This window comes from Apteryx rowi, unplaced genomic scaffold (genome assembly GCF_003343035.1).
Source record: "Apteryx rowi isolate R43461 unplaced genomic scaffold, aptRow1 scaffold_301, whole genome shotgun sequence".
NCBI classification, from domain to species: domain Eukaryota; kingdom Metazoa; phylum Chordata; class Aves; order Apterygiformes; family Apterygidae; genus Apteryx; species Apteryx rowi.
The window spans coordinates 972450-999678 of record NW_020449431.1 but is presented as its reverse complement, the minus strand read 5'-3'; the positions used below and the strand labels follow the sequence as shown (position 1 = coordinate 999678).

Below are 27229 nucleotides of genomic sequence, written 5' to 3'. Positions count from 1 at the left end.
CTGCTGCTAATCCCACTTCAGAAGATTCAACAATCCTGTATTAAATATATCACACACAACAGGAGTGGGTTATTTAAAATACTTTGATGATACTTGATGCATTTCTTCCCCATTTTGAAAAGAAACAAAACCATYTCATCCAGTTTATAATCTTACTTTACTCAGCTAGTCTTATCCTGTCTTCAAAGCATGCATCTCATTTGCTGTTTTCAGTTTTGGTTTGAGGAGTGCAATAATACCAATTTTTTCTTTTTCTGTTAGCTTTTTAGGGAGTTCCAGCTTCTCACACACATGGACATTTATAAGAAAACAGTTGACATTTTGGAGACTTATTCAGAAAACATATTATCTTTGTATGTGGTGAGGAATAATCCAATTAACATTATGCTGCAAGAAAATCTGAAACTGCACACAGAGGAAGACATTCTGAAATGTCAGTACAAATCTTCTATGCACTGTATGTCTGAGTTTTKTAGTAGCTAATTGCTCTTACTATTGTAACTAAACCAGCTCCAATTTTACTGCAGAAACATTTTAACATTTCACAGTTGCTTGAAAAATATATACTGACAGGAAAGCATTAAGAATAAAAGCTAATAAATTAGAGGGGAAATTAACTGAGTAAGTTAGATATTGAAAGTATTTCTTTCTATTGAATAAATAAAAATGCAGGTTTGATAAAGTTAACAACTGCCCTAAAATAAGTATTGCTAAATGAACAGAATTATTTATTTCTGAGTATGCAAAATTTTGCTTATTATTTTCAGAAAATCCATGGAGAAAACTCATCTTTTGTTTCAGAAAGAGAAACAGTCCTGAAAAAAGAGACTATTTCCTTTAGAAAGAGAAGTACTGTTCCTAAGGTTAAAATCTTGATCCCAGTGAAATATTGGAAGAAGTAGTTACTTACTGCTAACTGTATTTGAAGTACCGTGTCTTTGCAGAGACATATTTCAAGAATAAGTGCGCAAAGTATTATTGAAAGCATAAAACCTCTCGAAAGCAGGTATCTCAGTCATGCAAAGAGGTGCCTGTGTCGCATTTGGCTCTCTGGTTGTGAGAGGGCACATGCACCTGCTGCCACTCAACTGCTTTCAGGCTGAAAAACCTGGGGAGTGCAGTCCTGCAGGGACAGTTGTCTTCCTGAGTTCTTCCTGAATTGCTGCTCTGGATCCCTGCTCAAGAGCTAAGCTCTGTGAAAATTACTCCTTAGACTGCCACTTTCTCCCAGAACAATCATAACACCAGGATGTCAAATCAAGGGTAATACACTGTGAATATGTGCATTTCCCATAGGAATTTCACCCATATTACCAAGCTGTTTCTTAATGATGTGATGAGCCTGTGTTTGATACTGGGTTTTTTCTTTTAAACTTACAAAGATGAGTACTCAGTAGCGCATGATAGATAAAAAGTGCCAGTGAATACCCTGATCTGTTTAGAAAACCTTTTTGGACTGTTTGTACTTTTGGCCTTAGAAAGCAATGGATGTTGTATACAGTTTTTCATGTTTTCTTTTCTTATATAATATGCCCACAAAGATCTTAAGAACTCATACTTTTAGTAAGTCACAAGGTCATTAATTTGTTGGGTTTTCTGATAAACAACTTGGCTTTGAATATATGCACTGTTAATGAAAGGATGATAGGTTACATACAAGTACTCTTAATAGCTTCATGACTCTTAAGTCTATGTGACACTAAGTTATTCCAAAGCCATCCTGCCCCCCCTAGCTCAGCTTTCCTTCTGCACCACTGACTTCCCCTTTGCCTTCATCTTCCTTCATCTGCAGGGGGAGGCCTGCAGGCAGGTTGGCCTCTCCCTTCTCCCCCCAGCAGCAGCTGGTGTTTCCACAGCTAATGCTGGAGCAGTGGACGCCTGCTGCTTCAGTGGCACCACTGGTTTCTGGTATGCAAGAGACTGTCCTGTGAGGGGTAGCAGGTACCACATCCTGGGAGGTCCTACAGCACCAGCTTGTACTGCAGCCTCACGTGGAGTGATGCCCTCTGGCAACAGGGCTCCCCAGAGATTATAGGGGAGAGGGGGGTTTGGGGGCATGGGAACCCAGCAAGCAAACTCCACTAGAAACCACCCAAAGGCCTACTTCTTCTGAGACAAATTTAATCACAGTACTGGGTAGCAGAGTGTCATGAATGATTTGAATGCTACTGCCCATCACAAGCTGGGGCACCTAAACTTTTACTTACAGTACAATCTGCTCTTCCACATAGATTGAAAAACAGTTCTGCTGCTGAGCTGTTAACTATTCCATAAGCCTCCACCTGTTTTTTTTTTTTTTCCAGGCCGATACTGTAGTGTCAGAATGGTTTCATTTGTAATTTAGTAGAAACCCTTGCCTTTGACAGATATGAAGATGACTGCTGCATGTTTACTTCTGCCAGATGTCTTTGGAGATGATTCCAGTCTGTTTGCTGCAGTGAATGAGGAGGTAGGAGACAGAGCACCAGCAACCCTGGTCTCTCTTCCTCATATGAGTTGCTTGGGCACATCACTTGGCCTTTTGGTGGTTCAGTTTAGTTTCTGGAAAAGGGGTGACATTAGCCTGCATTTTGCATAAAATATTCATAGAAATTAATTCAAAGCAGTGTTACTAAACCTACTTAGTTCTCTGAACTGTTGTTGCAATTTATAATCCGGTTCACCAAAGTGATGCTGTGGCATCATTTGAATTTTTTTTTTTCCCCAATTGCAGGTGAAGGTGCTAACACCAGTGCTGAAAGTAAAGAATCCCTTCAATGTGAACTCATGTGACTTTGCTCTGTACATAGAAAGAGAAGAGCTAACACAGCTCGACGACTGCACCATGGCTCTGGCAGCTTTGGTGGCTGCATTTCACGTGTTTGATATCCCATGTCCAAAGAGAATCCACAGAACGCTGAACTTTGTGGAGTCTCTGGTCTTTGAGATGAGAGGTTCACCATCCCTCCCGGCCCAGGTGAAGAGAGGACTGGAGCTACCTAAACATCCCAATATTTGTTAGTGTACACAACACCTGTCGCAGGAGCATTTGACATTCTGTCACAAGTAACCATTGTTGCGAAGATAAATCACTCATTCTTTCTAGTGAAAATGGATGAATATAACTCAGTTGTGCTTTATAATGCCTGTTTTTTATTGTAATGGCTTTTTTTTAATTTAAAACCTGAGCATTTTCATTATTTTAAATGGAAATTCTAGAGCAGTTTTAGCATTAGAATAAAACTTTATAGTTTACTGCATGAGTTTTGTATTATTTTTCCAAATGGAGCATTTTCCAAATTCAGATCATGTTTGACTGTCAGAGTTAAAAAATAATCACACTTGTGAATTAATTTAAGCATTTTGCTACTTCAGATGTTAATACATTTAATTTTTTGAAGTGACACAAAGATTTGCATGTTGCCACCATTTCACTATATTATGATCATTGAAAGTGCAGCGTAATAATTTCTTGCATTTTAAAGTGGTAGGCCTGCTTTTTAATTTGCAGGATGATGAGCTTTTGCTATTTTCCCCATGCACGAAACATTATTTATTTATTTATTTATTAATATCTTGAATTTACTAAGTAAGAATTCTAAGATGAGCTCTCAAAGCAGCAAGATTGAGTTATCTGGGATGCTGCCATGTGCCTTGTAACTGCAGCTTTGGCACTGGGGGCAGAACTGCTCATTTCTCTTTCTGAATTTGTTAAAGTGGCATCCGCATGGTCAACTTCCTATCTGCCCCCCGGAACAGAGGCCACGTCCTCCCCTCTTCCATAGCTGCCTCTTCTCCCTAACACAGCCCTTTTAACTCCTTAAGCCTTGAGAGCTGGAGGTCCCAGGGGTTACAGCCTGATAAGGAAGGGCTTCAAAACAAGTTTGGTAGTGATGGGCAGTAGAAGCAGCCAGCAAACTTTACTTGAACTATTGCATTAATTACTCTATGCAGAAGTGAAAAGGACTTTTTATTTAAACAGTCTGTTCTACTACAGAGATCAATCTCTTACCAGTTCCAAAAATGTCCATGTAGGCAAAGCAACATCTGTGGTCACCACTACTCTTTTAAACACTCAAACACATATCTTGCAAGATTGCAGAAGTTTTGTTAAACCCTGGCTGTGCAGGGCTCAGTCCAGTGCAGAGATTACAGTGGGAGTATGAGGAGATAATGCTGTGTTTAATGGTGAGACTCTCTTGCTAAAGTCTTAGCATTTTCACTTGGCTCCTATGCAAATCACAGTACATCCTTAAGATGTAATTGCTGGGCCATGTCCAACGCAAGATTCAAAACCCAGCCAGCTGCCACTTTAAAGATTCAGTAGGTTTTCTGAGTACTTTTAGTTTCTAATTCAATTTGTTAGGTGTAATCTCTGTAACAGAAGCTGCTATATTGTTACCTCAACACAATACGAAAGAGGAATCCAGTAGAGTAAATGATTCTGCATGTCCTCACTGTTGTAATAGCTGTATGAATAAAAAAAATTGGGCTCTGTATCATTTAATAGAGGTTTATTCTGCATCTTGTAAACAGTATTAATTGGAACTCATTTCTTAAACCACAGTACTTTGTAAGTAGGTATATAAAAAGTAATTGGAGCAGCAAATCTCTTCTTCGGTTCTCACTGAAGGGCTGGTTCAGGCTCCTGTTTTCCAGTTTGGCAGGGGTGCCCAGGCTCTTCACTGGACAGACGCATCCCCCAGGGTTCACTGATCCACAAAGGAGACCCCATGGAAGCATGACTGCACATGAGAGGGAGAGCATGGGGAAGAGACACCTGTGGCTACAGAGCCAGCACACAGGAGGGAGACACACAGGAGGTGAGGGTTCAGGGAAGTGAACTACTTTGAAGGAAAAAGACGGAGAATTTAACATTTTACTTCCTGCATGAGCAACTTCAGCTGTCTCCAGTGACAAAATCCAGGACCATAAGAGGGATTCTGACTGTGACAGCAAGGGGCCTGTGAACCTTAGAAGTGTTTTGGGAGAGGGCAGACAGCAATAGCTAAGTTGCTCTTAAAAACATGGTCACATTGAACTACAGTGAGGAATTACTCCACACCACCCTCTCAAACAGGGGGGTTCATCTGTGAGAACCCTAGGCATACACAAATGTAACAGACATCTCCAATTCAGTTTTATTTGTATTGTCGTACAATAAGAGTGCAATTTAAATGTACAAATTTTAAACAAAATGTAAAAATATTATTTATGTAATGCTATGGAAGGAAATTAACAGAGCAATGCAACTTACTTCATACTGACCCTGTTTTACCTCATATTATGGCAGGTACCAGTCACCCAAGTGATCTGGAAGGGGCACACAGAGTTCTTGAAATCCTAAGGAACTCCAGCCAAAGAAGAAACTAGCAAAAACTGTGGGAAGATTTAAAATTCTCTGAGCTCTGTGCAACAGAAATGCTCTGTTCGTTCTTAACTCTTAAGGCCGAGCAATTGCCCACCTCAGCACTAAGAAGAGGGTTTCCAGAAAACCTGATCCAACTCTTCTCCCTCTTCTTGCAAAAGTAAAATTCTGGAACAATCCTCAGTATACAGGTAGCTAGGCTTTCTCCAATTTAAAGTGCATCCGGTTTACATCTTATGTATATATACCAAGTGCAGCAACTTTCCCTGACAAATCATTATAAAGAACGAAGGGTGCCTCAACTAAGTACCTGCTGGTGAAACCTGCAACGTTGCTGATGAACTGGTGAGGTTCACACCTTTTACCTAGGATGTGCTTATGCACCATATGCATTTAAGTAACCTTTTCCTCCTTGTTTTGTCTTTCCCCCTATGCCTTATTCATTTATGTATCACAGACTTTCAGTCTAGGAAGCAGAGCATTAAATAATTCTCCCACCTTTGGGAAAACAAGCATATGTTGAGCATGAAGCCAGAGCAGCTGTCCAAGGTTTAGCACACCGTTTTTCTCTACTGTTGCAGTAACTCTTGTTAATATTCTTACCTCAGAATATATGTATTTTCCTTCATGTGCTGAAGGACTGTAGGAGGCTCCCATATTAAAAGGCTGGGACTCTATTGTGCAGCATGAACAAAACTCTTCTATGAAGTCAAACTTTATTTTTCAGTTGCAGCCTTCTCTATACTGATCTTTTGGTAGAATACATTAAAGATGCTGGTGGAAAAACTCACATAACGTTTTTGTAATCGTGCAAAAGTAAAAACATTCAGTTATCAAAAATGCATTATAATTTCAACCCCCAACAAGGTTTTTGTTTTGTTTTGTTACAAGCAAACACAGTTTTATAATCTGTAAAGTTATATGCTGTAGCATAAAGTGTCACGTATGTAACATTAAGTGTTTCATTTTTAAATTATGGCACAAATTCATATTAGCCATAACAGTCTCATCTGGCTACCTGTAGCCTCATTTTTGGCTAACTAGTTTGTATTTTGATAGTACGAAGTAAAAGCTACAGAAAAGTAAAATAGGTACATGAAGTAGAATTCAAGAATTCTTAGAAAATATTAACATTCCCTCATATAATACAGCATAAATAATTAATGAAGGTTTTTTTGATGTCCAGAGAAAGTCAGGAATCCTAACCATCCATGGAAAATTAGCGCCATTAGTTTGGTAAATAAGATTAGCTGACTCGGTTGTTATACAGTAACTTCTTAAAACCTTGAGCACTTCCCAGAAGGATTCAGATGTGTACTGGCTCTATGAGAATATAAATAGTCCACCAGCACTGAACATACTTTTCTTCTTTTCCGAGAGTCCTTATTCAACAATTCTAGTGAGTCTTTGTGCTTTGAATARAACATGAGCTCCAGTGGAGAAAGCTGGCTTGTACACATTTTTCATTATCTTCAAAGTTCATTGTGTGAGTTTTTCTCTGCAGCTTTGAACATCAGAATGGAATTAAAGATTTTTAGGGCTGGTCCCAATTTAATGCTCATTATTTTGACTATGTCTGATTGGGTCATTAGCAGAAATGCTTCTCCATCAATTTGCTTTAAAAGAAAAACAAATACAGCTATTAATAGAACTCGCAGTGCAGCAACAGAGATGTTTCAGGTAATATGAAAGGAAATTTCAAGCAATTTCAGACAAGGTATAAAGGAATGGCTGAATACAAATGCTTTCAAACTTCAGGATAGTTTTGCTTTGAACCTTTTAGGCAGATGAGCCAGTTCAAAACAACAGGCTGACAATCCTCTCTGTTTGAAAACAACTGTTTGGCTAATTTTTGGCTAACCACCTTTTATTTTCATACTGACCATATGAAGTAAAAGCTACTAGAAAGTAAAATGGGTACATGAAGTAGAATTCAGCTGTACTGCAACACAATCATTCTTTTTAACCTCTCAGTTACTCCTTTTATCCAAGCCTTCAGAGGAAAGCTTCCGCGTTTCACTCATAACCAAAGAATTGAAGCTCTCTTCAACCTACTCCTTTCCTTCATAAAATAACAAAGAATTAAAATTAATTTGGTCCCTGATGTAAACAAGGAACTGGGTAGGTAAAACTGCCTCTTAAACACAGACAAAACTTTTAAAAACACTAAACATTTTTCTAGTGTTATTTTCTACTAGTGTTATTTTACTAAACATAGCTAGTGAATATTTTCTTGTAAACAAATCACTGTGTTGGCAGGAGACAGTGTAAAGCATAAACATGAAGAGCCACAAGGCAAAGCCCTAACTGAAAAGGATTTTCATTTTACTGGGGCAAACAATTCTGTGTAAATGTCGGGTCACTTAGGTATCTGTAGTAAGTTTTCACCGTAACACAGGCAAGACAGCTTGGCCTGAAAGCCAACTGTGGTTAAATTAGGTGCACTGCTTAGGCTTAAAGAAACTAATTTGAGATCTAAACAGTGTAATTAATTTCCTGTAAGACTGGCATACAGACTTTCTGAATCGGATGTGCTGTGAAGGAAGATACAAAGTACACCACAGCACTCTTGAGAAACATTGCAGTGAGAACAGGATCACAGAGCTACCACAATTACTTTCTATTCATTTGTGCACAAAGCCCAACTGGGTGGGCTCAAAACCAAAAGTATGGTAATGTGGGGGTGCCCATCTTTYTGAAACATCTTAATACAAGCAGAAGGACCAGGGTTCAATTCTACAGCAGGAGAAGTTTGAACCAATATCTTCCACTTACTGAAAGACCCTTCATTACAAGCCAGATAGGGTATTCCAGAACAAAAGTCTTTCAGGCCCCTTTGTCAGAGTTAGAATAACGGTATAAGTACTGCACATAAGAAAGAGAGCATTAATGCAAAAATGACCATGACTCCACAGCCTAATGGTTAAGGCATTTACCGATAACTGTGGAGAACTAAATCGATGCTTCAATAACTAGGTTAATGTACATCTAAATATTAATTGGGAAATGAAGGGGAACCCCCTAGCTGTACTCCCTCCTGCTTCCTTGCCTACAGTCACTGAGCTGTAAAGTAAAAGACAAGAAATACCTAACAGCCAGATAGATTTTTTTTATCTATTATTAAGAGATTAGGCACCTACAATTCTTAGGCTATGTCTATAGTAATAAACAATGCTTATATTAGTAAACAGTGTCAGAGAAGGGTCCCTGGGACGGTTTTGGCACAGGCCAATTGATCCTCTCTGAAACAATTTCTAGGCCTGTTTGAGGAAGCTAGCATGGGTAAGAAACCATTTCCAATAGGTAGTCTGTATGTATGGTAAACATATGGATGTTGGCCAGTCCATGCCAGCTGGCCTCACTGTGAGAGAATGATCATGGGTAGATTTAATTTGCTAGTCATAGACAAAACCTGAGAGGCTGAATCTTAGAGAGGAAGTATTTTCTTGGATCTCTGATTATGGAAGGGTTTAAGATTCATCCATCTCTGCAGCACTTCCCATCTGCTGAACTGCTTAGCAGTATGCCAGCTTTTATTAATCTTTATATTCACTGGAGAGACTCCCTAAATGACACAGGGACTGAGCTAGGCCTGGATCTTGCTACAATTGCGAAACACCTAAAAGCTGAGCAAGTGCAAAATGCCCAGAGATGCAGACTGTCAATCCTTTGATACACCACTGTAATAGTCATTACAAAGTCTAAGCACAGCCTGAAAACCTTTGTCACATGAGAGGGTTACCTGGCTCTCTATCATCTGTRCACTTTTTCCTCAGGAGGTGCATCTACCTCCTCAAGTCTAAGTACCACAATTATTCTACACTTGAAAGGCTGGTTGACTTGGGCTATTTCAGGATCATATTCTGCCCGCTCAGATGGTCTGGCTGGGATAGGCAGGCAAACTCGCCGCTTTGACAATTTCTGATCAAATAGCCCTCCTGAAACTAAGAAGCCTTTGAGAGGGAAAAAAAACACCATCAACAAAAAACAACCCAGCTTAAAAAGACCTATTATACTTAAAATCCCTATCACTTCCCAGTGACAATTTTGGCACAACAAGCTTTACAGATACCAGAAATGCATGCTTGGGGTGTTCCCAAAGTGAGTATATACTCCCTTGAATCTAGTCAGAAGTATTCAGATATTCTTATTTCCTGCTCATTCAAATCATACTTGCAGACTGGCTATAGCAGGAGGAGGAACTTCAAGAGTTAAGGGTGATTAGAGAAGATGCAGAGTTTTAACTTTGCATCTCAGGTGGCTGACTTCAACTACTGTTCTGCTTTCTGCTTTTTTTTTTTTTTCCTCTTATGAACATCCTATAAAACATAAACCATGTACTTATAAAAATAAATTTCCTCAAACCAGATTAAGAAAGAGCATTAGTCTGTGATGAAGTTCCTCCTCTTCTACCATTATTTCTAAGTAATTTAAATTACAGTAACAAAGTTAGATAAACACGCAAGAGAGCTGGTTGACACTTAGCTAGTTTTATGTTACACACTCCCTGACATGCAAAGTAACCTAACCTTCCAGACATTTTTTTCTGACTTTAAGCATATGCTTCATGCACATACTTAATTTATATGTATTTTCAATGATAAAATAAAATTAATTTTCCACTAAGCTTTGTATTCTGTGTCTGTTTTTAATAAAATTCACCCACCTCGTCTTTAAACACCTTGCCATGCTCTTCACATCCTGGTAAACTCCGTATGAATTCAGACACCTGCCACCAAGGAATACAGTGAAAGCTTTCGTAAGACCAGTGTTTTCTCAAAATAGTCTTAAGAAAGACTGGCAAGCATTAAGGCAAAGGTTTTTAGCTCTTGTTTTTGCAACCTCAAATTAGGTGTTCCACCCTCTTCTATCAATGTCCTTTTATCAAGGACAAGATTCACAGAATCAGCAAACTGAAGGAGCACATGCCATCCTAGTCCACATGACACCTAAGAGTGGGATACAGCTAACTCCCTCAAAAACACTCTTTCTTCTATCCATTTCAGATCTAGAGCCATGAATCCTCTCTTGGTGAGTCACTTCTCACAAACAGAAATGGTTACTGGCTTCCTCTCCTTTATTCCTTACAGCACAGAGATTAGCAAATCATTTTTCAAAGTTCATGTTTCTTTTCTCTTTAGAGGAGCTCTGACTGTCACATCTGCAGAAAAGTGCCTTAATCATAGGTACTTCTGACCAGGGATTAGACCCTGACTGTCCAAGCATTACTACACCTAAACAGTTACAGAATCACAGAATCACAGAATGGTTGAGGTTGGAAGGGACCTCTGGAGATCATCTAGTCCAACCCCCCTGCTCAAGCAGGGTCACCTACAGCACGTTGCACAGGATCACATCCAGGCGGMTTTTGAATATCTCCAGAGAAGGAGACTCCACAACCTCTCTGGGCAACCTGTTCCAGTGCTCTGTCACCCTCAGAGTAAAGAAGTTTTTCCCCATATTCAGATGGAACTTCCTGTGTTTCAGTTTGTGCCCGTTGCCTCGTGTCCTGTCACTGGGCACCACCAAAAAGAGTCTGGCCCCATCCTTTTGACACCTTCCCTTTAGATATTTGTATACATTGATAAGATCCCCCCTCAGCCTTCTCTTCTCCAGGATAAACAGGCCAAGCTCTCTCAGCCTTTCCTCATAAGAGAGATGCTCCAGTCCCCYAATCATCTTTGTRGCCCTYCGCTGGACTYKCTYCAGTAGTGCCACATCCCTCTTGTACTGGGGAGCCCAGAACTGGACGCAGTACTCCAGATGCGGCCTCACCAGGGCTGAGTAGAGGGGGAGAATCACCTCCCTCGACCTGCTGGCAACACTCTTCCTGATGCACCCCAGGATACCATTGGCCTTCTTGGCCACAAGGGCACATTGCTGCCTCATGCTTAACTTGGTGTCCACCAGCACTCCCAGGTCCTTCTCCGCAGAGCTGCTTTCCAGCAGGTCAACCCCCAACCTGTACTGCTGCATGGGGTTATTCCTCCCTAGGTGCAGGACCCTGCACTTGCCTTGGTTGAACTTCAGGAGGTTCCTCTCTGCCCACCTCTCCAGCCTGTCCAGGTCCCCCTGAATGGCAGCACAGCCCTCTGGCGTATCCGCCACTCCTCCCAGTTTTGTATCGTCAGCAAACTTGCTGAGGGTGCACTCTGTCCCTTCATCCAGGTCATTGATGAAGAAGTTGAACAAGACTGGACCCAGTACTGACCCCGGGGGGACACCGCTAGCTACAGGCCTCCAACTAGACTCTGCGCCGCTGATCACAACTCTCTGAGCTCTGCCATTCAGCCAGTTCTCAATCCACCTCACTGTCCACTCATCTAGCCCACACTTCCTGAGCTTACCTATGAGGATGTTTTGGGAGACAGTGTCAAAAGCCTTGCTGAAGTCAAGGCAGACAACATCCACTGCTCTCCCCTCATCTACCCAGCCAGTCATCCCATCATAGAAGGCTATCAGATTGGTTAGGCATGATTTCCCCTTGGTGAAGCCATGCTGACTACTCCTCATCACCTTGTCTTCCTCCACATGCTTAGAGATGGCTTCCAGGATGAGCTGCTCCATCACCTTTCCAGGAATGGAGGTGAGGCTGACTGGCCTGTAGTTCCCTGGGTCCTCCTTCTTGCCCTTTTTGAAGACTGGGGTGACGTTGGCTTTCTTCCAGTCCTCAGGCACCTCTCCTGTCCTCCATGACCTTTCAAAGATGATGGAGAGTGGCCTAGCAATAACATCTGCCAGCTCCCTCAGCACTCGTGGGTGCATCCCATCAGGGCCCATGGATTTGTGGGTGTCAAGTTTGCTTAAATGATCTCTAACCCGATCCTCCTCCACCAAGGGAAAGTCTTCCTTCCTCCAGACTTTCTCTCTTGCCTCCAGGATCTGGGATTCCTGAGGGCTGGCCTGACCAGTAAAGACTGAAGCATAGCAGGCATTCAGTAACTCTGCCTTCTCTGTATCCTTTGTCACCAGGGCACCCACCCCACTCAGCAGCAGGCCCACATTTTCCCTTGTCTTCCTTTTGCTACTGAAGAAGTCCTTCTTCTTGTCCTTGACATCTCTAGCCAGATTTAATTCCAAACGGGCCTTAGCCTTCCTCGTCGCATCCCTGCATACTCTGACAACGTTCCTATATTCCTCCCAAGTGGCCTGTTCTCCTTTCCACATTCTGTATACTTCCTCTTCTCTTTGAGTTTTGCCAGGAGCTTCTTGCTCATCCACACAGGTCTCCTGCCCCCTTTGCTTGACTTCCTACTCATAGGGATGCACCGCTCTTGAGCCTGAAGGAAGTGATGCTTGAATATTAACCAGCTCTCTTGAACACCCTTTCCTTCTAGGGCCCTAAGCCAGGGAATTCCTCCAAGTAAGTCCCTGAAGAGGCTGAAGTTTGCTCTCCTGAAGTCCAGGGTTACGATCCTACTTATTATCCTGCTTCCTCCCTGCAGAATCTTGTGATTCTGTGATCAGTTACAAGTCTCTGATCTTGAAATTAGGTGTCATGGTCTGGCCATACCCATACTATTCCTCTTCATACTATACTCTCACCCTCCAAAACAGTGTGCACATCCAAACTATGTATGGCGAATAAGGCTAGCAGGGTCTAGCTCCTAAACCATACCTGGGAAATGTTTGTGAGGATGCTAGATGTTACTAGTGTAGACATACCCTGAGCATCTAATCTGCTGGGTTTACCACTTTTTTTCCCCTCTCTAATCCCAATGAATATGTATATATATGTATATATACATACATTTATCTATGTCTRTCTATCTATCTATGAATGAATACTTACCGCTTCCAGGGCTGGATGGCAGCCAAAAAGGGATTTTGAGGATTAGTTACATTAAGTCTGGCTGACTCTAACCCTCTGAGTACCTGTGCATCATTGGTATTACTACTTATGGGGTTAATCTAAAGCTCTGAATCAACCATGAAAATTCAAGGGCAGTGGGAGTGAGACAGAAGATACGGGGGAACCCACCTCATCTGTACTCCACTTAGAAACTTTACTGGCTGGGATCCCAGCAACACTCGGAAGGAGCTTGCTCTGTTGTTCCCAGCGCAAGGGTAGACCAGGGATTTGCAACTTGGAAGACACAACTGGTTGAGGAAGAAGCCTCTGGGTACTGGGTTCTTCAACATCTGCAGAAAGTTAAAATAAGCATTAAATCCCTCAGTCAGTGACAAGATCAGTTGCAGTAAAATCACTTTCATTTCTGTTGACATATTCAGGCCTCCCAACAGAAGTTGTACAACTTTGCTTACACCAGAATTAGAGTAGTGTGATTCCTCTTCCACTAGTATGACTGTGAATATACTGGCTCTATAMAAATGTAACTGTTCTTGGATGGAAAAACTCTTCCAACACAACACAATTCAATGCCAACACAACCGTGTCCACATCATAGGTCATATAATTTTAAATATTTTGGTAAAATAAATCACACCCACAGCTAATAGTTACACAGTAGAACAAAAACTAACTTAATTCCAGGGTTGAGCTAATATAACTTCATCAAAACTAGCACTGCACTGCTACAAAATTCCAAGGGTGAATCAGTTGTACAGCCCACACAACATTTATGCCTCATCCATAACAAGACATTTTTCAGTACTTCTGAGGAAAAAACACAAATGTCTGCAAATTCCCTGCTCCCACTTTAAATGAATGTTTTAGATGGAAAATAACATTTAACTCTTCCCTGCTGCTACTGGGCTTTCTGCCAGGCCACTCTCTGTTTTAGCACACTTATCCATAACGCCAGGAAGGAGGCTCTCATCCCACCTGCCTCAAATGTAATGTACAGGTGGGAGGATAGCTACAGCTGTTGCTGCTACTGTCTGGAGAGCTGTAGCAGTTGTGGATGTGTGTAGGAGGAAAGTGTGAAGAAGCATGTCTTGAATGATGTCAACCTGCATAAGACATCTACGTTCATTTAGAGCAGGTCTGCATTTCCACTGCAAATGCAAAAGCAACATGCCTGCTATGATCTCACAGACTTGAATGTTTCCCAATTGTTGAGTAAAATTATGAAAACCTCTGGAGTTCATTTCTGAATGATAACAGCCTACACAGAATCTGTATCTAATACTCCTTTCTAACATGACTCCACATAATCACTCTCTGTGCTATTCTTGTTTGGATTGCTTACTTCTATTATAGCTCCATTCTATTTTCATTTTTGGGAAATTGCTATTCATTGTTCTCTCTCTTCTTACTGTTGTAGTCTTTATATGTTTGTGCTCAACAACTAGAGCACAAATTCATATTACAGATTTCTGCCAGCTCAGGGGGACCAGTCTGGAATACCCAATGTTGCCAAATACAGGATGTGTCTACATTTGTGGTTTAGTTCAAGTTAGGAGTATTTGAAGTGACTCTCCTCATCTTCCCCACTTACCACACTTTGGTTCATTGCATGAAGCAGTTTGAGAATGCAGCCTAGATTTATCTGGGATGAAATCAAACCAGAAGATAAGTTCCAGGAGCACGCCTAATGTGCTCCAATCACTAACGGGCATTCAGTGCATGGCAACAGTAAAGCTCAAAAAGTAAACCGCCTGAAATGCAGATAATATGCACACTGGTCCTCAGCACTACATATTTCACTCCACAAATCTGTTTCTACTGGGTCGTACTACTTGCTAATGCAGAAGCAGCTAATGCAGCACAGCAGTCTGCTATGGTAGACTCGGGTAGAACAGCAGAACTGCATTTTTGTGCATTAAGCATAAAGTTTCTTTTGTGTTAGGGGAGAGAAGAGGAAGGAAAGTGATGCTCTGGTAAAAACACCAGCTCTGCAGGCACAGCAGGTTCTAGGAAATTACTCTGCTACTACAATATATAGGTTACTCCATGATGTAAAACCATCCTGAAACTAGTTTCAACCATCTAGTTCCAGCATCTGCAAACCTGCTTCCTTTGCTCCTACTTGTAAAGCTGAGAAATGTCTCGCAGAAATCCTGCAACAAACCAACTTTCTTCACTATGAGTCTGTACTCTTCTACAATAGTTCTGTCATCTTATCTGAACCAATCTACTTCAACTCAAGCTCACACCACTCTGCAGCATGTCTTTTTCACTCCTCAAACTCTTCCACTCCAGCCCCTACCCCTCTCTCCAGACAATCTTGCTGATTTTTCCCAAGAGAAAAATGAAAAAATGCAATTCCCTCTTAGTTTGATCTGCCTTTTCCCATCACTTCATCACTTCCCATTTCACTTCATTAACCCTATCCTTCTCCGCTCTTCCATATGCCCAAGATTTTTGACCTCATCTCTTCCCCCAACCTTGCTCCAAGGATCCCATTCAATCTAACTCCTTCTTGTAACTAACTACCTTTAACTCTCATTCTTCTCTAGCTCCTTCCCTCCAGTCTTTCCCACCAATCTTTTCCCACTATCATGCCTGTTACTCCAACCTATAACCCTCAGCATCATCTCAATTCAAACCTTACTTAAGGTTCTCTCCAAGCTCATCAAACCAATGTACTTTAGTCTCTCCCATCATTAAAAAATATTCTTGAGTTTATTTGCCTCTTCAATTTTTGTACTATTACTTCCTTTCTCCCATTCACCTCTATATATCATCATCAAATGAGCACGGGATTTCTCCTCTAGTTCCGCTCTAGCTTCTGCCCTTTTCACTTGAAACTACTCTTATCTAAGTCCGTACTGAGTTCTTCTGACTCAAATATTGATCTTTTTCCATCCTGATTTATCAGACCTTTTTTTTTTACATCTCAAAATTCCTTTTTGAAGTCTTGTCATTACCCAGTTTCTGTGATTCACCTCATTCTAGTCTACACCTCTAAATGGTCCTATGGCATTGCCTTTGAAAAAATCTTCCTCCCCTGACCCAGCCTGCATTAGTAGGGGCTCCACAAAGTCTAATGATCTCAACCTTATCTCTGACAGCTTTACCGCCAGATTCTCTTAATTCAAACACTTATCTCTCTACTTTAGACAACTTCCAAATCTCTGTCCCAGACCTATCTTCTTTCAGCTAGACCAAAGTCCCCATCACTCCAAACTCCAGAGTACAAAACCAGAACTCAGTCCTCTGCATTGCATCCTGTCCCGTGTCTTCTCTTGATCACTCATGACCTCTATGTTTTCTTCAAATCAGACCTCACTCAAGGCTCACACACAAGCTATGGTTGTTCTTTCTGAATCTTCATTGGCTAACTTTCTTCTTCATCTGTGTAGCTGTAACTCTCCTCCAGGATGTAATGGCACATAACAATTACCGCAACATCCTGTTCTCTAGCCTACACAAGTACAGTCTCTCCAAAATGCTGCAGTACAACTCTTTCCAAACCTGGCAACTTTGATCTCCCTTTCTCTTGGGTTCTTCTGTTCCTCCATCTTAAATTTTTGTTATTTTCAAGATCTAGCCTCACTTTATATCCAACATCCATTATTCAGAAGTTGACTCCTAATCCATTTAATCAGGATTGTCAGCCTACTGATTAGATTTTTAAATAAAATCCTTATTTTTTTCCCAATGTCATACTCTTATTCTCAGAACAGATTCCCTTAAATGTCTGCACTTCACTGTTGTCCTTCAAAAGTTCCTTAGAGCTTTTACTACTTCTAAAATTCTCAACGACAAAAAAAAGTCATGAGGCAGCAGACATGCTGAATGAAAAGCCTATTTTACTGAATTATTGCATCAAAAGCTGCACTGAAACAATGCACTGATTCAGTCCAGTAACTAAGTAGTCTGACATACTAAGTCTCACGCATGGAAAACAGAAGTGAGACTGTGATGTTCTGTTTTTGTTCTGTATTCTTTTGGAATAACAAAGACAAAAATGAATAATGAACAGCTACCTCAATCTATCAAACTAGGTCAGTGACCAGTCAAGAGTTTTGACACAGCAATAACATAATCATACAGAATCACAGAACCAAAGAAAAGTCTAGGTTGGAAAGAGACCTCTGGAGATCATTTGGGGCAACCTTCTGTTAGAGCAGGCATTAGATTAACTTGTCAAGGGTTATCTGGATAACCTGGATATCTTGACAAGTTATCTTGTCAAATCAAGTCCTAAATATTTCCAGCAGGATCTATCCACCACTTCTCTGGGCAGTCTCTTCCAACTGTTCATGTGGTGAAGAATTTTTTTCTCATATCCAGACAGAATTTCCACTGAAGCAACTTGTGCCCATTGCCCCTTGTCCTGTCACCATGCATCCTTGAGAAAAGAGCACCTCCATCTTCTCTATAAATACCTCTGAGTTATCAGAAGACTGTGAGTAGATCCTCCCAAGCTTTCTCTTCTCTAGGCTGAACAAAACAAATTTCCAACCTTTCTTCATATATCAATTTTTTCAACAATTGAGTTTGGGCAGAATAAGCCACCTCAACTTTGCATTATGACTGCAGTGTGTAAATGATAAACTCTGCATCTTTAATTTTTCTTTCAATGAAGCTTTTGAAGCAATATATTAATTTTATACCTGTACAACTCTGACTGGATTAATCACCTGTTTTTAAAGCCAGGGGAAAAAATAATCTTGAAATTAAACTTTTTATACCAGCATTCGATCTGCACTCATCTTTACAGTAAAAAGTTCTTAGCAAATCCTTTTTTGATTACAAGATAAAGAAACAAAGGGGTAAAAGTGCTTCTGTCAAAAGGTTTTTGGAGGCAAATAGTGAATGTGGAAAATAATCTGCAGTGCAGTTTCCACAAAGAATTAAAAAGAATATCATACTCCTTTGGTTCTGTAGATTTTAGTATCAGACAAATGAAGTATTGTCAAGTTACCTTTAATTTCATTTGAAATGAGCAGCTTATTTTCTGTCTCCTCTTCTTCATACTCTTTGTTCTTTATGGAGTCGTTTGCTTGTTGCAATCCACTGAGGAAAACAAGATGTTCATTTTTTATTATATCATAAAAATCACTAAGCATGATAAAGTCTCTTACTAATTATGCGAGACTGTTACTAACACTCCAGGATTCCCACATTCCCACACAAAGAAGGCTGTATCATCATAAAAAAAAAAAAATTAGAGGATCTAATTTCTAACTTACACAGATGGCAACACACCTYTTGACATGAATTTTATAATAAAGGTTCAAAAGTAGTATAAATTAAACATGAGTCAGATCAACACACTTGACTTCATAGGTGGAAAATATATATAAAGGCAGTGGATGAGTCCAGCAGCAGAGGATGGAAAGACTGAAAAAAACCATATATGCTGCATTTTCCACGAAAGCTCACTGGTTAACCAGGCATGTTTCAGGAGCCGTCTTAAGCAGCATCTATTTCTTTTTCATTGCCCACTCTTCATCTCCACCCCAATCCAACTCCTGCACTGTACCAGCACACTGGTGTACAGCTTTTAGTGGTCCCACTGAAAAATAACTGTTTTCTTTTGTTATTGTTGTTGCATTACTTCTTACCTAGTTGAAAAAGTAGTTGTCCTTGCCTGCTTACTGTGGCTGCTCCCTCAGCTTTGCCAGATGAAATGTTTGCACTGAGGGAAGACCCTCCCTCTTAATAGGGAAGAGAAATGGGAAGAAGGAAACTTCTAAAGGAAAAGGGTATTTTCATCCTAACGCTAGCCCATGGGAAGTTCCTTTTCAAACTCTGTCTTCAGAAAGTATTTCCAAACTGGCTTCTTAGAAAAATGAAGCTTCTGTAAACTTGCTGACATTACGTGTGTATTTATTTCCTTCTCTCCTTAATACCTTGAGAACACTTTGGCCAATTCTGACTACACCATCACAGATGTAGGTCTCAAAGGTACTAGGTACGTAATACGCATTTTGTAAAAAAACCCACCAGACACGAAGACCTTAAAGTCAACACTGAAAGAAAGTCTGCTACATGAACTCACGCTTTATTAGATACCAGAGAAGCTATCAACAAGAACACCTTTAAAAATGCCCCAAACACAGACAAAAAGCCTGAACTAGAGCTAACCGCCTTTTAGACAAGATTAGCCAACCTCATAACACAAACCCACAGAAGAAACAGACCTGTTTAATTCTATTATTTATTTATATGTACCTATTAAATATGAGTAAACATTTAGGTAATAAATCAGATAGATAGGAACTGCAGATTCCCTGACATCAACATAAGTATATTCGATACACTATAAATGGTGCAAAATGAACACCACAGATCAGAAATCTAGCCTCTGTAGTATTTGACACAACAAAAATGGTATGACAGGCAGAGCCAATAGAATAACTATAACAAGTTTGCCTTTTTTTGGCACAAACGACTTCTTCACAGTATCCTTCTCAGAAATACCACCTGTATTTATTTACTGAAAAATTATTTTTCTAACCCACAAATACGAAACCTTTTAAAGTATGATGTGTGCAATTAATTCTGGAGCCAAAGTAAATGACAAATGCAATTCAACATAAAAAAAGCTGTGAGGAAACACCCATCTTCTTATTTTCTTGAGGACAATTTTCATAGAAATATACATCCAGCAATTTTGTCTCACTAGTTAAATATAGGATTATATCACAAATTGAAAGGTTTAGGGGATGAATGGGAAGATAAATTGATTTTTCTTTTATGAGCTAGCACCATTTGATCCCCAAGACTGTGTCCATCCTCCTTAATTGTAAGTATTTCCAGAGTGGAATATCTATTACAGTGAAATTCCTTTGCCACTATGAAGATACACAGCATCTTGAATTTTAATCTCAGGAACAGGCTGCAGTTTTTACGCACATTTTACACACTTTTGCAAACCGATTTTCTAGTATGAATAATCGTTTGCAGGCATACATATCTGTTACTGGTGGGAAGAGTAAGGGGAAAAGGAATGAGAAGGCGAAGGAGAACCATAAATTAGTTTTCTAAGTACCACTTAGACAACACATTAAATCTTGTAGTTGATTGTATATGTAGTTGGTTCCTCAACCAAGTACTTCTGTGAAACAAAAGGTTACCTGGAACATGAAGACATACACACTGTATTAAAGCCAAACATAATTAAATCCATACTAGGAGCTCAGCAGCTAAAGTGCACACAAGTAAGCATATCTATGACTTCAATTATGCATGTGTACTTTGAATACACATCTAAAAAGATCCACTGGGTATTGCAATAACCAGATGCTCAATATTTAATAACTCCAGTAGCTCATATACACCAAATGTTGTGAAGCCCATGTTTCATGCCTTTTTAAAAGGAATTTTATTCAGCTAAAAGTTCTCTCTGACTATGTTGGATTACACAAAGAATGTGAAAGCCAGAGTATGAAATTCAGATAGGCATCAGTGCAGTCAAACAGATCAAACACAAACTGCAGAGCCTCCAGGTAGTTCAAAGTTGGCAGGAGGTTGTTACTATCTGATTGAGATTGACTGAACACAGTGAACAGATAATTTGCTATTTCAGGGTGTCATAAAAATAACACTCTAAAAAATGAACGATCAAATAAATTGTTCTTTAATTAAGTTTTAAGAGAGATTCTGTAAAGTTAGTGTTTATTTCTGAAAAAGGTGAATTTACTAGAACTATGATTAAAATGATGAAAGACAACTATTATTTAACACAGGTCATTTAAGAACTACCTATGAAACCGTCTTCTTTGTCTTTTTTTTTCCTGTTTAAATTCACTTGAATGTGACTAATGAATGTTATTTGTGATACGGAAATTATTTTCATACCACAGTGAGAATAAATCATAGAGGAGTTTTCAGATTTTTTATTAAGTTATGTTCATAAACATGCTGGGAAAGGAAAAGTTTCTACTTCTTCAGAAGCAGCTATTTTAAACTAATATTAAAAGCTTGTATTTTTTTTTTCTTAGCTATATTCTATACTTCTTAAATGCAATTTCAGCTTAAGGAGAATTTGCACATATAATTTCACTGGCTGCATGATTTACTATGAAGACTCATATCTGAGATTAAAAATATTGATTATTACTGATAAAATATTAATTCCATTTGATATCCTTCATATTATTTTCTCTGGACAAGTTACAGTAACCACTTCAAAAAATACATTCTTATTCTATTGACTCCACAAATTCAGACACTGTCTGAAAACAAATAAGGTAAGTTTAGTCTCAGGCTAAATTTTCATGCTTCTTTTGTAATTTAAATTTCTTTTAAAAATATTCTTCCCAAATAAAGAAAAATTTTGTTTTACAATTTTGCAAACTAAAAATTGTTTGTAGTTCTTCAATTGCTAGATATCATGAAAAGAAGTTGTTAGACATTCCAGCTCTACATGCAGTACATTACAGAAATATGTACTACTTTTTCCCCAGAGCTAATTACTGATATTGGGAAAAACAAGGGGTAAAAAATATACTGTTTGTATTCTTTATTCTTTATTACTATTTAACTTCTTAAGAAGATACAGAATTAGTTTGTTTCTCTTCTGAACTATGATATAGCTTCCTCCATCATGATTATGACTATATAAATGTGAAGTATGAAAAAACATTTTTAAAGCTGAAAAAGCTTGCTGGTCTTCTTTGTAAACCACTGGCTAATCTGAACCATGYGAATCTAAAAATCTTCACTGATGAACAGTTCTAGCCTACAGGAAGACACTCCTATCACACAGCAGAACATTCTCCAAAGGATTCGCAATACCAGTGCCTGAAATATTCCCTGAAGATATTATTTCTGCTGAGGAACTACAAATTAATTCAGTTTCACCTCTTCCTTAGGAAAGCTTGCTCTTTCTGTCATGTGCAGGAGGACTCACCAGTCTGATCCACACTCCCTAAAAGAATCTGCTCAGTAAAATCTGGGACTAGCATTGAAGCTGGCTATAAATTTCTCCAGGAAAGTGCCTGACTATAAGGCAGATAAATTGTTCAAGATCCACGACCACTTGAGGATGTGATTTTGTATCCAGTTCTGATAATACCGGATGTTATCTTTTGTACCTCTGTAATCCCAAATAAGCGACAAGTAGTTTAGTTGCAGAAAAGAGTTTTGGATGGGGAGGATATGGTAAGACTATATTTGTTCTATCCCTCTCTTTTCTTCCAGGGCAGTTTTTTTGGTTTGTTTTTTTTTTTTTTTAAGCTTGGATAAAGGCCAATCTTAAATTTAGGGCCTCCTTATCTGACATATTTGGATGAGATGCAGTATTAGGTGATGACAAATCTGACCATTACGAAATATGAAATCAGTGTGTGGACATATCTGAAAGTGGCAGATACTGTTTATTTTTTCCTGAATTAGTCCTGGATAACCTAGGCTTAATCTTGAGATACTTCAACTTTTTAAAAATCTGCTGTACAAGCATAAGCTCTGCACCTGTTCCAAGTCTAGTTTAAGCTGATGCCATTAACTGTAAAACAGTCTTCCATATCTTTGTGTAATGGCTACACAATGAGTGACTATTATAGTTATCAGTTATTACTGTAATGCAAATTATAAAACATAAATCCTAAGGGACTTCTACTACCAAATAATCTAGAATTAACTGGAAAAGTTAACCATTCTTTATATCCAGTCAGGCCTGTTGTAGATTTTTTGTTATATGCCATACAGATCCTCTCTAGTCACAGTGATACTGATCGTCACAGAAAATGATAAGATTGAAGACCTTCTTACTTAAGTTCTCTGTAGACATAGAAGCTCATACTTGCAGGAAATTTCCTTCTATTTTAGAATCACAGATTTTTCAGTATTCACAAATGAAGCAGGTGATTTCTGGGAAGTCTTACATTCAAAGCTGAGACCAGCCTACCATGACTCCTTGTACCACATAATGCTTGAATTTGGTAGGCTTTTCTGCTCATGCCCCTTGTAGCAGGATCATCTACAATCTTAAAAGATCCAGGGTGATCTAATTCGTCTGACTCAAAGAAATTGCTTGAAGACAACTACAGTTATACACACACAAGAAATGTGGGATGTCTGTAAGGATCCTATTCTGGGCAGCAAGAATACTGAAACAGTATTTGGAACTAACAACACATTAACTGCCAGATTTGAGCTTCCAGTTCAGCTATTTCAAAAGAACTAATGTGACCGTAAGCGCTACAAAAAGAGTAGCGGCATAGAAGACATTTTCTTTCTGTCCATGGCACTTCAGAGACAGATACRGACCAATAAGTACAATTCTAATGTCCAGATTCTAAAAAGGAGTATTAAAAAAATTTGTAATAGGTACACAAAGGTCATCTAAAGGCTAAATACAGGCTTCCGTTCTGGAAGAAAGTATCAGGTGCTTAAGTATCCTTTCCTGTATATGGAAAAAGCAGAGAAATTATCGAGCGGCTAAAAGCTGGATGCCAAACCTATTCAAATGAAGAATCAGGTATATGTTTTTAACAATTTATTGGAACACACCATGAAGAAGAGTAGTGGATTATCCATATATTTTAAATGCTTTTATGCAGAAGTTATTAGGACCAACAGAAAGGTAACTGTGTGAGATTTAACTACCAGACTAAAGAGCAGTCAATTCAGGTAATATAATGCAGGGTCACATGTCAGACTACATTTCCTTTCTTAAATGAAAGGTTAAGCATCCAGGGGACGCTTCTTCAACAGAAGACAGAAATGCACACACAGCTTTGTGCATCTCACAGAGACAAAATGCTACTTGAATGATATAAAACTATCATCTCTTACTGAACAAATTATTTATACAGTGTGCTTATGTAATTAATATTTTTTCACTGAAACTGATGGGAAAATAAAGAACAGATTTTCAGTTACTGCTACACAGCTTCTGAGATTTTTTTAGGGACAGATTTTTTACTGAAGAAAGGAATTGCTGACTAGATCAAAGTTTCAGGAGATTTAATTGCTTCTTAATTAAACAGCAAGTTTCAATCCTCTGAACTTTACTGTGAGTTATTTGCCATAAAAATTTAACTCTCCAAAGTCCCTCAAGGCAATTATTATTAATACTAATGCTTACAGTTCGTGTATTATGAACATATGATAGTATTGTTAATGTAAATATATAATGAATTACACTTCTTGTTCTAGGGTGCCTTACTTCTATTTCTGTAAGAAAACAACCAATAAAATAATGCACTGATACTGCAACTAATTAAAAATGTAGGCAATCCTATTCCCTCACATATGCCCCTGAAAACAGTGAAGTGTATCTGCTAATTTCAAAGACAGCCTTTCTATACCACAAAGACAACTTTCCAATACTAGCCTGGAAACTATCCCATGTCATTCTTCTATTAAAAATATATACCAAAACCTGAGAGTTAAGGAATTACTTCTCATTTTAAATGTATGTACATACCTGTACATATACACTGACATATCTGTAAGGAGACATAGGGAAATCCCACAGGTCTAAACTTCCGGTAATTTCTCTATCTTGGAGTATTTTTCTTTTTCTCTCTGATTTGCATTACTTATTTCTTGCAATACACTGTGACACCATTTCTCTTCCTATTTCTAATATAAAGACAACTGAAGAACTTCATGTCTTTCCTCACTGCTTCCAAGAGTTCCACCAATAGATCATTGCGCTGTATTGTGTGGTAAGTTGCATTTTATGTTGACAGTCTCCGAACAACCCATACTTTGAAAAGAACTGATAGTTACCCAGATGGCTTCTTTTCTTTCACATCACATAATAGAGGCTTCCTGCAAGGAGATTTACTTTCTGGATCTTCCTGCTTAATCATTTCTGATACAGACTTCCCAGATGATCGATTATGAGCTGGAGATTTCATGCCTATATGACCAGGACTAGGGCATTTTCTATCGCTGTTTAAAACAAATGAACACCATGTTTAAAGCTGAGAGCAGCTGAGTTGTTGTTCAACTTATTTTCTCTATGGCTAAAGATTTATTAGTGTAATTAAAGAAATACAAGCTGTTAGAATTTTCTTTTAAAGTTACATAAAAGCTTCTCACCTTCCACAAACAAAATTGCATACCAGGGATTTTCAGAAATCAYAGTATAGAACTCCTGTTTCTCTTGAAGTCAAAGGTAAAACTTTTAGACGATTCAAAAGGAACAGAATTTGCCTAATATTATTTTTGATAATAAACTATCCACTTCAAATGTTTGTAACACCCAAAAATTTGTAGTATCATTTCCCTCCCATCCCTTCTCTCCTTTTCAAAATATACTCCCATGCAGCTAGGACCCTTTAAAAATGTTATGCAATCTCTCAATTTGGACAAGGAAAAAAATAGTAATTGACATTGTCCCCATCACAGAGAATACTGGTGAAACTGCTTCTGGCTTCATTGGGAGTGTATTCAGGTTAATTGTTAGAGGATGATTAATTCACTTTTGATTTCTACAATTCTACACTTACAAGAAAAATCAAACCAGGCAGTGCTCTTTAATAGCTGAATATTTTATTTCTAAAGCACAGAGCTGAAATTCTCTCCAAGACTGTAATTTAAAATACTGAAAATATTAACAATATAGAAAATACATGGTCATTACAGTGAAAACTGCRCAACATCTTCAATATAAGCACTCACATTATGGCATATATTAATGTACGCCTTGAAAAGAATGGAAAGCTTCTCTTCACTTCCTTTTCTTCTTAAATTCTCTGTGTATCCCCTCCCAACCCAAAATAAGCACAGAAGTCGGTATCTATAATTTTTGATAGAAAATCATCTCTGAAAAGCCTCTTGGTATCACATCCATTTTTTTGTACTAGTGTTCCTTCTAAAAGCATTAGTTACAGACTGTTACAGTACTGTTCTTGCAAAACTCATTTCCGGTAATTTCATTCCCTGCTCCCACAATAACAACAAAATTTACAGTGGCTATTCTTCGAAGAGCAACACTCATGTATATTCATGTCAGTAAGGCTGCCCCAGCAAACAACAGAAACACAAACAAATCATTTTCTTAAGTGAAATTAACCAGCAAAAAATCCATTTGAAATTGTAATTTACCACCTAGCAGTCCACATAGTTAAGAGAAATGAAAGTGAATTCTTGTTAAATCATACGTAATAAGATCAGTATCAATCTTTGTCAGTTCAGTGACCTTTTCCATGAGCACTGACAAAACCATTCCTTCCCCATAAATGAAAATTCAGATAAATAGACAGGTGTTTCTGAAACTATACAACCCTTACACACCTATAAATTATTTTACAGAACACTGAAATAAACAGCTGTATTGCTGTTAGCACAGATACTGCTTTGATTGTAATTACCTGATTACAGGAGAGGTGGATCTTTCACTAGCTTCCACTTTTCTGTTTCTGGGGCCAGGATTGGTTGCAGGCATCTCCCCACTTAACCGATCAGGTAAGAGGCTCTCTTTGTTCAAATTGATCTCAGAATATGGACAGCTGACTGCACTGGAATTTGAGGTACAGAAATGTCTTCTTATTTTCAGTCATTTTACAGACTTCACTCAGTTCAATGAAAGTACATTAGAAATCAGTTTTATAGAAGCAGTTAACATATATAAAATAAGAAAATATGCAATAGTGTTGTCATACATAAAAGTGTTATGAAATACACTGATGAAAATCCTCAACCGGAATGTTTTTTCATATTTTCTTTTGCAGCAACTTACATAACATAAATTATATTAATTTCTATTACAGTATACATTCTGGAAAATTGCTTGATGAATGTTCGGTAACATACTTGTTAAGATGCATGTGTGCTCTCTCATACACTGACAGAATTTCAAGAAACAATCAATGGCCACAAACCGAAACACAAGAAATTTCGTCTGAACATAAGAAAAACGTTTTTCACTGTGAGGGTGGTTGAACACTGGAGCAGGTTGCCCAGAGAGGTTGTGGAGTCTCCATCCTTGGAGACATTCAAAACCCAACTGAACATGGTCCTGGGCAACCTGCTCTAGCTGACCCTGCTTGAGGGTTGGACCAGATGATCTTCAGAAGTCCCTTCCCACAGCAACTATTCTGTGATCATGTATTTTACACATAATA

General features: G+C 38.8%; 2 protein-coding genes across 8 annotated transcripts in view; one reads left to right on the top strand and one right to left on the bottom strand.

The window, feature by feature from the left end:
* Positions 1–3129, top strand: part of SAMD3 (sterile alpha motif domain containing 3) — a 43911-nt gene extending 40782 nt beyond the window's left edge. Inside the window, exons 9-11 of the mRNA XM_026070010.1 lie at positions 262–433; positions 2367–2449; positions 2714–3129. Coding sequence (XP_025925795.1) covers positions 262–433; positions 2367–2449; positions 2714–3001 — 543 coding nt within the window. The 3' untranslated portion in view covers positions 3002–3129. The remainder of the gene's footprint in view (positions 1–261; positions 434–2366; positions 2450–2713) is intronic.
* A 3097-nt stretch (positions 3130–6226) lies between these two features.
* Positions 6227–27229, bottom strand: part of L3MBTL3 (L3MBTL3, histone methyl-lysine binding protein) — a 90644-nt gene continuing 69641 nt past the window's right edge. For all 7 annotated transcript variants that reach the window (XM_026070013.1, XM_026070012.1, XM_026070014.1 and 4 more), the window contains 6 exons: positions 26477–26623; positions 24888–25052; positions 18124–18215; positions 13329–13489; positions 10014–10076; positions 6227–6963 (listed from right to left, as the gene is read on the bottom strand). In XM_026070013.1, coding sequence (XP_025925798.1) covers positions 6820–6963; positions 10014–10076; positions 13329–13489; positions 18124–18215; positions 24888–25052; positions 26477–26623 — 772 coding nt within the window. In that variant the 3' untranslated portion in view covers positions 6227–6819. The remainder of the gene's footprint in view (positions 6964–10013; positions 10077–13328; positions 13490–18123; positions 18216–24887; positions 25053–26476; positions 26624–27229) is intronic.